Source organism: Bombus fervidus, chromosome 7 (genome assembly GCF_041682495.2).
Source record: "Bombus fervidus isolate BK054 chromosome 7, iyBomFerv1, whole genome shotgun sequence".
In the NCBI taxonomy this organism is placed as follows: domain Eukaryota; kingdom Metazoa; phylum Arthropoda; class Insecta; order Hymenoptera; family Apidae; genus Bombus; species Bombus fervidus.
This window is the reverse complement of record NC_091523.1, coordinates 10674470-10688271: the sequence shown is the minus strand read 5'-3', so window position 1 is coordinate 10688271 and position 13802 is coordinate 10674470. Positions and strand designations below refer to the sequence as shown.

The following is a 13802-nucleotide window of genomic DNA, read 5'->3' as shown; positions in this document are numbered from 1 at the left end:
TTCCAACTTCCCCTATCCCCCTCTTCCTGATGCTCGTATATATCTTCCTAGTCAATATGAAATATCTCGTAGACGAAAGAACAGAGCACGCGTTTCCGTCATCGCTTAACGAACCAACGCAATTCTTTGCGAATTACAATCGAGAGTCCATGGAATCCCGACAACGAAGAAATTCCATCGTTTAGTAATGGTTAACGATGAACTTCGTTCAAATCTATTCTGCTGTCGTGTTCCAGCGACGTTATTACATTTTCTCGAGAATTTCTCGTGGAAAGTCTGGAGAAAGTATCCCAGCTCAGGATGTCAATTTTTAAGTTTCCTTGGGATTCTCTTACAAAGAAGCCACAGGAATTTTGTTAATATATATTCGACCTTTCGTACGTAGATTTACGTGTGTTTGAAAAATATTCACCACTATCTTTAGGCGAAAATAATCAAGATCATGATATCGAGTTAGACAATTGAATTTGTTTCATTCTAAATTGGTGTCCGCGGTTCGTAACCCAGTTTAATAATCGCTAGTACGGACATCGTAATGAACATCGAAATAAATTGGACGTTTTATAAAAGCGGAAAAGCAACGAACGTCCGCGAAACATCTGTTACGAGAACAAAGCACGGCGATTATCCGCGGCGGCGGAAACGCGAGCCGATCGTCCGTCCATTGTCGACGGAATCGCCGTGATAATCGACGAAGATTCAAGCCCCTCATCGGGACCATGTCTCTTCCCTTCTAAATTCTACGATCCCGAAGTGTGCTAGAAACTATTCTAAATAGCCGTAAGCGGATAACGATACCCGAGATTGGTATAGCTGATGGTGTATCCGAGAAGTTCACCATTCCAGAGGGATCGATCCGGTGGTTGCCAGGTGACCTTCACTTGCTGTGGTCCTAAAGGCTCAGCGATAACGTGTCTGGGTGGTCCGCCAGGAATTTCGCCGTCCGTTTGGGCCTGTTGTGCCGTTGGTTTCCGTTGTCGTGGTCGTTTTTTATTCGATCGAACGGAGACGCGTGGACCGAGTGAAAAGGAAAACGATGAGAAAGTTAAACGAAATGGCGGTCGTATTCGAACTGAACGAATAGATGGACATAATATGATAAATGATAAAATTTGCTTTCTTTTTTTTCTTTTTTTTTTTTTTTTTTTTTTGAGACATGCTGAAATGTTTGATACTGACATGAAGGATGTCGCTTGGCGCTGATGTTCCAAGGTGATTTTCCGCAAGCACCCGAAAGTGGTAGGAGGTCGCCGGTTTTAGAGGCGACACCAGCGCGACCGTGTTGTCCCCTGCCACCATCTTCTGCGTGTTGTGCTCATGCCACACGTCTTTCCAGCAAAAGGCAACGACAACGCTTAGAGGGCTTGTGCATCGTTGATCGCTAGGATAGTCGACGGATTTACGACGCACAGCTTTCACGCGCCGCACGAAACATATGTACGCGAACTTTCGTTCCGCCCCGAGGCGCGCTACCATAGTGATCACACTTTTTTTATTCTACCAGTTCACGGTGAAACTACGCGTCGTTTTCAGTTTCGTCCTTTTCCATCGAGTTAAAGGAAAAAGAAACATAATCGACGTCAGTTGAAGGCTTCTTCGTTGCTTTCAATGGCGCAAAGGAAACAAATTTGCGAAGAAAAAGCAACGATCGCGTTTCCTCGTTGCAAAGTTCGCTGACTTATCGAAACTTCGAAGATGGAAGTATATCGAATTCAATTTAAACTCGATGTGTCTATGTTGAACGTCTGTTGTGACGTGTATCCTAATAATATCGATAAACTTCCTTTCGACAGTCTCTATGCTTTTTCAGTTCAAGAAAATTTCTGTTAAAAAAAGTAACCTTGTATGGAACACCAAGAACGTAACTGTTGCGTTTTCTTTTCGCAGATCTTATTAACTAACTTCGTTTTGAGTTTTATCATCGTTGGCTCGGAAGCTTCAAAAATTGAAAGATTCGTCAAGCGGCCATGTTAGACGCCATTGAAAACGAAGTTATCTCAATCAGAAAAAGAGAATTAGCTGGCTGATATCGCGGACGGGCAGAGTAGCGGTAATTCGCCTCGAAGCAGTCGAAAAATCGAACGTGCAAACGAACAGAACGAACATCCATGGTCGACGAAAAAACTAAAGAAAAAGGAAGACCAATCGAAGAGAGAGTAAACTTCAATAAAGTAATATCGCATGGTACGTATTTCCGAAATTTTGAAGCAAGTTAATCAAATGCGTTTTGCTGTGATTGAACAAAAATGCAATATTTTCGGCTCTATGAACTTCTTTTATCGCGTGCCCTCCATACCCGTTTATATGAATATGAATAAAAATTCCATTACTATCACGCTTTGCTCTGATAATAAAAACGGACGAAAAAAAGGAAGAAAAGGAAGACCAAAATTAAAATCGTGTATATTTAATTTCAATTCCGACGTTCGGATAAAGAAACGAGTGAAATATTCGTCGTCGACTATGAATAGTAGAATGATCGAGTTCGCACGATCGATATAGTCAGGGGTGGCAGCAAGAAGAAATCCCGGGGACGGCAGTGATAGCGAATACCCGACTCGGTGCTTGCCCTGAAAACGTGTTTCACGCGCGTTCACACCACGACAGGCCGCTGTCCTTCCATGTGTTAAGTTCGATAATTTAGCAGCGGCCAGGCGATTCGAGTCGATTAGGCGTAAATGAGGACATCCGAAGTTAACGAGGGACTGGATCCTGAGGGCGGATAGGCGAGGTCTGAACAGAGAAGGAGAGCGAGTGAGAGGAAAAGGAGAAAGAGATAGATAGAGTTTGTGTGCGGGGTGTTCGACGCTTTGAAAGAGAACTTTCCACCGACGGAGAAAATAAAGGCAGAAGACAGAGAGAAGAAGCACAGCGTCAACTTTGCGGCAAACTTCGACTTCCTTCTCGTGGCACGCTTTTATGAAAACCGTGACCCACCCTTCGCTTCGCTCGATATAACACCCTTCGCCTGGCTCTCTGTTCGTGTTGCTTGAAAAAACGGGTCATTCCACGCGGCGTAATTAAATATCGTCGAATAACCGTCGGATACGAGCGAACTGCAAGCCCTTTCTGCGAACCAGCCTTTCGTTGACCGGTTCTCCATCGACAATACGCGTTTGATTCGATGGCTAACAAAACTTGTGAAGGTAGGGCGGCTTTGGCTTTCACGAAAATTGAAAAACTTTCGCCCTGTGTACGCGCCATGGTTCACAGCCGGAAGTCCTGCTAGAGCTAAGGGAGACTCGACTACGGCGCTTCGAAATTAATTTTTCCATTAAAATGTAAAAACCAACCGGGGCTGCGAATTGGCTCGTTTCGCGGGCGTTCTGCGGGATCATCGTTTATTATTTTGTTGGCCGACAGCTATTCCAGCTAGGGGAATCGAGAGAAGTCGATAAAAAGGTAGGAAAGCTTTGGAAACTGTAGAGAAAGCCGTACGTTAAAGGTTTGTGGTTCCAATCAGCGACGAATCACACGAAAGAAACCACGGATTCTGGCATACGATCGTTGACTTGGATTGATTATATATTGTTTGCCATATTGCGCTATAATTTCATTCCCTCCGATTGCCCCCGCAGCTAGCCAGTCAGGCTATTGATTAAATTCGAGATCCAGCTTGACAGTCCAATAATGGAGTCTTAATGTGGCACCGCCGAGATATTACGAATCAAACTCCTTCCGACGGCCGGCCTGTAATGAAACGACGATCGTGCTTGTGGATGGAAAGCAATTAAAATATAGAGACCAGACGGAGGAAGTTCGTGTAAACAAAAGATAGCCCAAATGAAAACTGTCGTGATCGTAATGAAATTTTCCTTCTCTCTCGTGCGTGTCGAATTCAATGAAAACAAAATCGATTAAGAAACTTTATAGGACGTATAGGCTGTTTCAAAAAGTTGTGGTCATGTGCATGTAGTAATAAAAACAGGTAAAAAGGGATACAAGTATCGTTGATTTCGGAGTCAAATATTTTTATCAATGAGATATTATCTACCTCAAAATATTGTTTGTTGAATTCACCAGCATACACTAGGTTGAAAATTTAAAGCCAATCTGAAAATATAGATAGAAGTTTTTTTTTTTTATTGAAAACATACTCTTCGTACAACACATTAGTGTTTTGACGAATACTAGACGCTTTGAAGGTCTGTCTCCAATTTTTTAAAAAACATCGTATATGAAAAATTTTCGAGCGACTGAACGCGTCGATACCAGATCGTCGACGATGATTTTGCATTGAAACATAGAATATGGCTGGAAGTAAGTTGAATGGAATCGGAACGAGTCCTTCAGTTTGGTATCTCTGGAACGACGGTACTCTTCGATCCCTTGAAGCGATATTGCCCTAAATATTCAAAAATCTGTAAGGACCTTTTCCTGGCTGCAAATATCTCGCGTCGAGGGATCGATCGGGAAACAGACAGAAGACCCTGCACAGCGTTTCTCAAATTTCACACGGATTCGTCAGGAACCCGGTGCTCGAGTTTCGCGATCGATTAAGAAATGCTCGACGAAAGTCAGGAGAAATCAAGTCAGAGATAGAAAAGATAGAAAGAGTTACGAGAAGAAAATGGGTATCCAGTGAAAAATAACGAAGACGTTCTGATGGTCGTGAGGTATGAATAATGTCTGACACGTTCCCCACGGAAATCGTTATGAACGAGTCAAACGACATCGGCAAAGTCGAGGAACACCAAGATGGATCTTAGTAACGCGATGGATAACACCGTCACAAGCGAGAAGAGGTCGCTATTTGAATTCCAAAGAAGCTTTCAGGGAGTCTTTTTCCTGGCGTACATGTCAAAGCAATAAATCACCTGGCTCTATAAAGATTCAGTTATCTGTATCTGGTCGAAGAAATAGGTTAGAATCCTCCGGATCGATCTTCGGCCTTTTTTTCGATATCTGAAATTAATACACTTCCAGATAGGTTTTCTCTTGGCCGCTATCTAATCTGTCATATTTTTCCGAGAACATACAGTTTCTGGAACATTGACCGCGAGTGGTTGGAAAATGATCTCAAGTTTGAGAAACGCTGTACTACACGAAAGAGATCCGATGTAGCGTTGCCAAAGTTAGACAACCCAACTGTAATCCAACAAACAACATTGGTATATCTATTTCCTTTAGTGTATCGGTTTTCATCATAGTGCGGGGCACGTAGCCGCTTAGGAACTGCGTGATGCGATCGAACATTACTACCTAGAGAGAACATCCAGCAATCCTTTTACTTTCTTTCACCTCAGAATAAAGGGAAACGAATAGTATCAAGTTGATACGCAACAAATTACATTATTGCCAATATTTGTTATCAAGTTATCAAATTATTTTTCTCCATAATCGATAATGTAAGACTTCTCCATTTCTGTCTGCTTGGTGAGTGCAATAGAGCTGTTTGCAGTATCGATCTTCTAATTGTTTCGAGCAGAATAGTTTTGTACTATTTTTGAAGACGAAGAAAGCTATTGGAAAACTTCAACTTCAAACCGGAATTAATGGCGAAACGCAATATTCGACTGGAAATCGCCTGCAAAACATCCACCGTTTCTTATTCCCCAAGTGATAGCTAAAGAATCTCACGGAAGTGGTGTGAACACGTTTCGGAACGTCAACGAGTGCACTATGAGTATGCGAATCTAATGATAAGAATGAGTCTAACATCCTTGTCCGCAGCGTGAATTCGATCCCATTGTCAATTCCGAGTCGGCACGAAGCTCACGGGTCCGAACGCCTATCCATATGTCATCGATACGCGTATTTGACCACGATCAATCGAAGTCACGGCGCGGTACACGCTCCCGAGACACGCCTCTCTGTCTCGAGGCAAGCTGTAACGTCGCAGGAAGCTCAGTCCAGTGACCTCCTCATTTCCATCCCATCAAACGGAACCAACATACCACATCGAATCTCATCACCAAACCACCGATCCAGTTCAAATTAATTTTAATTAACCCTTTCAGCGTTATGAATCGAAACTCGTGATGTTACGATTGTTTACGATTGTCGAATGTTTACGAGTTTCGAAAAATTGCTCATTATGCGGCACGTTTATGTCAATGAACGAAAACATTTAGAATCATTTTGTGGCCATTGTGAAGTAATTTGTACGATCAATATGGTTTTTGTCGACGTACGCGTAAACTGTATTTATATCAGTTAACTATTTATCGATCTAATGAATTAAAAAATGTATACCAAAGCTTCGTTGTGTGAAATTTTAACGTTCAACATGGCTATTAATACTATATTTAGTCTAATTTAATTTAGATATTTCTGCAATTGTTAATCCATTGTCGACAGACCAGTGATTACACGATCAACTTAATTAATATTGCATATACCACTGGAAGTGGACCGGAACTAGATTGGAAATCGATCGAGCTAATCTGTTGTAAACGCGAATATAAAAAAGACGCAGTAACAACAAACTACTTTTGTATTTCTCTTCTCTGTTTAAAACATGTTAGACTTATTTTTCTTCAATGAATCTAGAGCGACATGCGATTTAGAAATTTATTAATTTTTAAATATGAAAAATATACATTTTTCTATTTCGATGTCTCTAATAAATGATATAAATTGCGAATCAGAAAATTCTGAAGCCTGTGCATTTTGCGTTTCAAATAATTTCAAGTGTAATTTAATATAGTTTGTACCAGAAATGAAAAATTTGCACAGCATTTACTCCACCGCAAAAAGTGGATGGCAAATGTTTATGCAATTTCATACTTTTATGAACGCAATTAACCTAAATAGAGATCTGTCTCATTCACTAAATATTATAACGAACGCTTTACTCTGAATATTTCATGTATTCTTGTAAATTATGCGCATTTTGCAGACAGCGTGCCTTTCGAACTTTTCATTATCTCAAAAAATATTTCAAATAAAGCTACTATTTTACTTTAAATTATCCATGAAGGCACCAACATCCACGATCTAGTAAGAAGAAAATAATGTTCGATACACCTGCCTCATTAGATATTAGGTATCTTATATTAAATATCTTAACACTGAAAGGATTTAATCAAATTCTTCGGCGAAAGGCTTTCAAATTCATTCAATGTACATATATAAAAAGATTTGCAAAGATTTTGGAAGATCCGGTGATAAGCTTTCTGCGACGTGACGTCCTCGGTGATGTCCATTGGACAGCCGCCGTTCCTCGATCGATAATCACGCGCGTTACCCGATACACCGTGGCGGCCGTGTACTGTACGGCGAACAAAGCGAATCAGCCAACCTACCCTGCGCCTCCTTGTACTGCACGATGTAGTTGGTTATAGGCGAGCTGGCGTGCGCTGGATCCTGCTCGCTGGACGGCGACGACCAGGCCAACAGCAACGATCTGCTCCCTTGCTCGGCTACGTGTAAATTCCGGGGAAAATTCGGTGGCTCCTGAACCAGCAGCTTGATGCTCGCTCTGGCATGCCCGTAAGCATTCGTCGCTACGCACATGTAGTCCCCACGGTCTATGTGGTTCGCCTGAGTAATACGTAATTCGGAGATCACCCTTCCTGACACCTTCTGGTTGTCTATCGTATATCTATGAATGAAAAAGTAGAGTCAGTTTCATTAACTGGCCGCTACGTTGCCACAGTTGTTTAAAATTTCTCTTCGGATGGCGACGGTAAATATGCATTTACTTAGTTTGTACTTACTCCGACTAGTTAGTAGTACCACTAGAAAATTACGTTGAGCGCAAAAATTTAAAACGAAAATAAAACGAACGGTGAAGAATAAAGATGAGAGAATAAAAAATAAATTTTTTGGTAGCTAAATAAGTACTGCTTGGCGGAATTGTTCAAACATTCATATAACTTTGCATCTCTGAAATTCTAGATTAATCGCCGATTCTAGTTAACATTTTAGTTTACGATCTCGCTATATCATTTACACCAAGTACACGTGACTTCGAGCCACTAGCCATCGTTGGCTATCTGCACATCCTCGTGAATAAATTGAATGAATAGAACGAATACGTCGGATCAATCAAATATATACGCAGACTTTTATGAAAGTAGATGCATTATTCTTCTGTTCTATTCTTACGTTATCCTTCAAGTGTTTCATTCATCAGGGCGAATACGTCAGAACAATCAAAATGAGAATAGTTACATCATTCTACAGATGTTTTATTCATTAGAACGACAATTCTCACAGACGACTATCGATTGTGTTCACCCGTTTTTCTATTTCGTCGTAATGGATGCACGAGCAGGCGTATCCATGGATCTAATAGATATGCTAGAAGACTATATCGCTAGAAATTTATTGATAAACGTTGCTATGTCGCGGTGCTCAAGTAATTTTGCGTGAGCGAAAGTTAGCGAGCGACGCAACAAGGGATGCGCCGAATAATTTTGTAATGAAGGAGCACGATGCAGAGCGAGCTGTTGGGAAAATGTTCCGCGGAAACTCTCCAACTATGGCGCTCAGTCACATGCTTCGTGGAGTGGAACCGACGGAGTGTTGTACCAGCAGAATCCCTTGAGGAAACTCTACTTGAACTGCGTCTAACTAATTCTCTTCGATGCTTTTGTTTGATTTAAAATATACAGAAATTTCGGAAACGGATTCTTTTAATTGATCTCCATTGAGAATGGTATTCTTCGACGATGGACACGCAACATGTTAATCAATTGGCCTGTCTCGACCGACTAGCATTGTAATTAACCTGTGTGTCTCTCTGTCAATCGAGATCGATGGGAGATCGAAGTGTCATTCTCATCGATCGTTCATAATGTAAGCTGCAGTATGTATGGGAGGCAATGGGCTTGATTAATTTCGATACAAACCTAACATCGTAGTTGGGGTCGACTCTGCTGTCACGTGCACGCCAACTGAGATCAAGAGGCGCGTCTCCTTCGGCCTCGCAGCGCAATGTCACGCTCTCTCCTCGTCGGACTGATTCCTGCCGCGTTTTCACTGATACTTGAGGGCCCGCTGTTTCGAGCATTCCAAATTGTTAATGTGCTCATTTCTATCTATCGTTTCTTGCTAAGAGGAACGCCAAACGTGCAGAACGATGTACGAAATTATATTTCTTAAACGAAAATTTTACGATTTCTAGTAACCGATTAACAAGATTGTCTCTTCGATAGAAATACAGAAATTATCGTAAATTATTTATATTAGATTTTAAGAAGATTTGTAAATAAACATATCAAAAGCTAGTTATTGGTCGAATAATCAGAATATTAATGTGGTTTCTTTAATACGAGTTTGGATCTGGGAAAAGTGTCAAGAAAATTATTGGAAACAAATTTACCACTTATTTAAGATTAAGGACGTCCTCTATTTCGTGTAGAAAGATAAATCGATCTCAGCTAGATTAATTTCTATCTTTTAATCCATTGTTTAATTAATTCTTCCCAGAAATAGAAGGAGATGTAAATAGATCTAAATAAAGAAATTAACTTAAGAAATTTTTAATTCGAATACGAACTAGTTCAGGGCAGAAGTTAATATTTCAACGTGAATCAATAATGATTGATTACTAGAAATGTTAGTTTGAATAAAAATAATAATATCGTAGATAAAGAAATGAAACATTACCACGTATATTTATGTTCAATTCACCGAAAAATGTATGGTTAGATGGGACGATAAATTGCAAAATCCATTTTCCTTGAATTGCATAAATTGAGTCCTTATTTGCGTGACTACGGACAACATACGGCCTGTGTTTCTCATTGTGTCATCGCATTTCTTTAGTTACTGACTGAAATGAAATAGAATTCAAATTCTAATCAATTTATATATCATAATTTAATATATATGTATATTATATATTTAATATGTTTAATATATATATCCTAGTTTCTCTAAATTTTATTTTAAATTGTAAAATTTACTTAAGCAGGAAAAGAATATTTATGCATATTTATCTTTTATGAACACTGTTAAAGAAATGGAATCTAAATAAAAGTCTCCTTTTGCTAGTAAATATTATAGTGACTACTCTGAATATTTTATATTTTCCGTGTATTTTTAAATTCCCCACGAATATACATATACAAATACGTAGCCTAAATATTAATCAAATCCTTGAAATTTTTTTCTATAATCGTGATGTTAGAAAACAAAGAAGGATTAGTTAGCTTGTATAAATTGACTAAGGAACATTGGAAATGAAATATATATGGCGTTAATACGACATTAACTCCTAATGGATTAATTCACTATATCAATGAATTTAGACGAATGTATGAAGCAATATTAACTACATCGGCCTCGCCAGGCGTTCCCCTCTGTATGGGTCGAGAATGGTGATATTGGGCTGGAGCTTGAGAAATTCGGCCACGAAACGAAGAATTTCAGAGCAGCTGGTCGTGGCCGGAATCCCAAGTTCGCAAACTGACACAGATCCAGCCAGCAGTAACTTGTTGTTGCGTGAATATTTTACCGTGAACTGTTAGTCGAATGAGCTTGCTGAGGCCGGGCCCGATACCGTTGCTCGCCTGGCATAGATAGAAACCGGCATGATCTCTGGATACCCGTGAGATCACCAAGGACCCGTTTCCGGCAACCCCTGCTCCCTCAGTGCCACTGTATCCCAACTCTCTGTAGTCGCCCGGTGTATCGCCTGAATGTTTCGAGGGAGCAGCCATTACTCGTCTAAACTAACTCGTTATCATAATTTTCTGTCTGCGTTCTGGTTAGGGATCGCAATATAGGGTCGTAATATTCTGGTATCGGGGATCGTAATAAATAGACTTTCATTGGGATCAAGAGAAAACAAGGAAAATAGGTATTTCTATCTGTGAATTTTGATATTGAAATTTTTCTTCTTCTTCGCTTAAATTGAATTAAGATTTAGATTAAATTAATATATTATATATGGAATGTGGTAAAACGAATGGTATAATGGTTATAATGCATGCAAAAGTAAGTCGAAAATTTAAAACGAAATTTGTTCGTTCGCAGTTTCGTTCCGTAGAAAATCAAGCTTATGACGTTCCTTTAATGTAAGTTTAAGTAAAGAAGAATTTCTTGCGATTATTTAAATTAATATTAATAAATGGTACGGAACGTCGTCGTATCCAAAAGCTCGTTTTCGATTTTTGCTTTAGTTACAGAAAAGTACGAATTTTTATCTTCTATTAATTCTAAGGATCTTTCTTCAGGGTTGTAGGATTATTCTGATGACTTGTTATATCACGATAAGCTCGGTTAGGTTAGATTAAGTTAAGATATACGTGAAAATATGACTAAAACATAGACTAAATATTGTTTACATAGAAAACGTGGAATAACTGTTTGATCGGTGCTATTTCGACTTTTCTATGAATAGCAAATGTTCAACCGGGTGATTAGTATTGTCTGCGCTATAGTTATCTGTAATGGTAATCCCCTGCAGTAACAGACCATTCACCTGCCTCGTTGTAATTTGTAGCTCATGTCAAGTATATCCTGAGTGTTTTAATATACTAGCCGGATTAATTTGCACCAACCCGTTTAATTATCTTCGATCTTTCAATTTTCTATATTATTTCTATCTACATATTTCTCTCTTAAATAAACTCTAACTATGGATATTTTAAATCGAAATATATACAGGGACGTAAAGTGAATTTACGTCATCTTATTGAGAGGTACGTTATTTCGAAACAATTTTGTGCAATAATCTCCGAAATAATTTCTGTTTCTATTATATCAAAGTTACCAACAACTTGTAGAAATACAAATTTCTACAAGTTCGGATACATGTTTTACAAGAGCAATATTGTTATATCCAAATGCTATTATGCTTTAAAATAATTTAGCTACATTGTTTATGATTTAAATATATGCAAATCAATATATCTAAAATTCAAATTAATATTAAAATTAATATTAAGATTCAAATTAGTTGTGTAAAATAGAAAATTATTTGAAGACGAATTATATTTAAAATTTTCAATGTAAAATTAAGTTACTTTGCCTGTATTATTCCTAAACTAAAAATTATTTCAAATAGTTATTTCTTATGCTTATTTCAAATAAAATTTGACCAAACCCTTTCAAATATTATTATATATATATATAAAATATGCAAAATTAAAGTGTTTATAGCTTGAAAAATACTTATTTAATATTTGTACATATATATATAAATTTTTCTCATTACTTTGATATCTCTCTAAGGAATATCCACATATTTATACTTTACAACTTTCAACACGCTGATGATTTATCCAAAAAATTTTTAAAAGACAGAAATTCGTTTCGACATTCGCCGATTCGGCGAATCGGGCGTAATTCAGGAGGAATCCCAGCTACCTCATGCGATACGCGTTTATGACGTTACAGAATTTTCAGCCGGGCATCAGAATATCCGTCGGAATTCACAGTGTCGTCGCGTATGCCCTACCATCGACAGAGAGGAACGCTACCATTGTGGCGGATCAACGTCATTCGACATTCTTTCCGATACAATAAACATCGGGAAACGGGTAAATGTCCAAAGGAAGTTCGGCGTTGCGTGAAAAGATACAGCGTACGTGAAAATGCGATCGAAAGTACTTCCAGAGCTTTGACTTTTGATATCAAGTAGTGACATGTTGTATAAGTATCGAAGTAATAAAAAATTACGATTTTGAATACGCATTTGTTGGATTTTCATCATTTACAAACGGACAATTCTGTCTCTCAATGGTAAAAGCGTGTTATTGAGCAGAGGAACGTAAAACATAACGCTAAAGCACAGATTGCAAACTTGACTTTATGACGCGGATATACGCATCTACTATAAAATTTAAAACATATTAGGATTTAAAAAAAAAAATAACTTCCTTAAGCAAATAAATACCTTTTTTATGAAATATGATCTTTTTATACTATTGAAACAGCAATTAATTAATATACCTCGGGTTTTTATTTATTTATGAGAAATTTGAAAAAAGAAAAATCACCGAAACGCACATTGTATGTTATATATTATATAAAATCATATAAAACATCCCAGAAAGAGAGAGAGAGATTTTTTTAGTTCTGCTCATCAAATTTTGAATCTGCCTAAATATTTGCAATTTAACAATTATGAATAAAAATGAATTATTCAGAAAAATGTGCAACAAAACTTACTTCGTCCAAAAAGCAAAGACAGCTCCAAATTTAAGAAGTGTTCGTATTGCAACGCAACGAGTTGAAAAAGATCAATCCTTTTTTGCACTTTCTTTTAGCCTATCTACGTCCAGAACTCGACTATGTACTGGCGTATTCCAACAATATTAAATCGTTTAATTAATATTCTCCCTCATTGGCTCAGTTTTGAAACGTATTCCTCCCATAATGAGTGATTTAACTTTCAGTAAAAGAGGAATCGTAACAGTACGAAGTAGATGGGCTATGATCGAGGAAAAAGAGGAGAAATTTCATTCTCCCAAGCGGTGCAATATAATGTTCACGAGCAACGAACTGGTGAAACTAATTGTACCACCGCTTCATCGGACGGAGGGCTTATTTCAGATTGAATGAGACCTCTGGAAACGGCCGATCAGCGAAATTTCTGATGGATATCTTCGTCAACCTCCGCCAGCCTCGGGTTAAATACACTCAGCAGCTGTAACCTGATGAAAACGATCGATGGGATTCACGTAAAAGTCAGCCAATAATTAAATTGTTTCGGAGAAAGAGGGAAATCGCGCAACGAAATATCTGGAATATCTATTTTTCTGTTCTGTTTTATTGTACTCTAAGGTCAATGAGCAGTGATTAGTTAATAAGCCTCTCGAGGCAAACAGACGTTTTTAATGACATCAGATAAGTCAATCTATAAATCAATAGAAATAAATCGAAGTTGCAACGGCCCTCGAATC

The 13802-nt window shown here is 38.4% G+C and overlaps 1 protein-coding gene across 6 annotated transcripts in view; it reads right to left on the bottom strand.

Annotated features, from left to right (window-relative positions):
• The window catches only part of LOC139988675 (cell adhesion molecule Dscam2), a 162990-nt gene that overhangs the window by 20052 nt on the left and 129136 nt on the right, over positions 1-13802 (bottom strand). For all 6 annotated transcript variants that reach the window (XM_072006345.1, XM_072006347.1, XM_072006350.1 and 3 more), the window contains 5 exons: positions 10409-10588; positions 8799-8946; positions 7248-7546; positions 1180-1328; positions 799-953 (listed from right to left, as the gene is read on the bottom strand). In XM_072006345.1, the coding sequence (XP_071862446.1) occupies positions 799-953; positions 1180-1328; positions 7248-7546; positions 8799-8946; positions 10409-10588 (931 nt within the window). The remainder of the gene's footprint in view (positions 1-798; positions 954-1179; positions 1329-7247; positions 7547-8798; positions 8947-10408; positions 10589-13802) is intronic.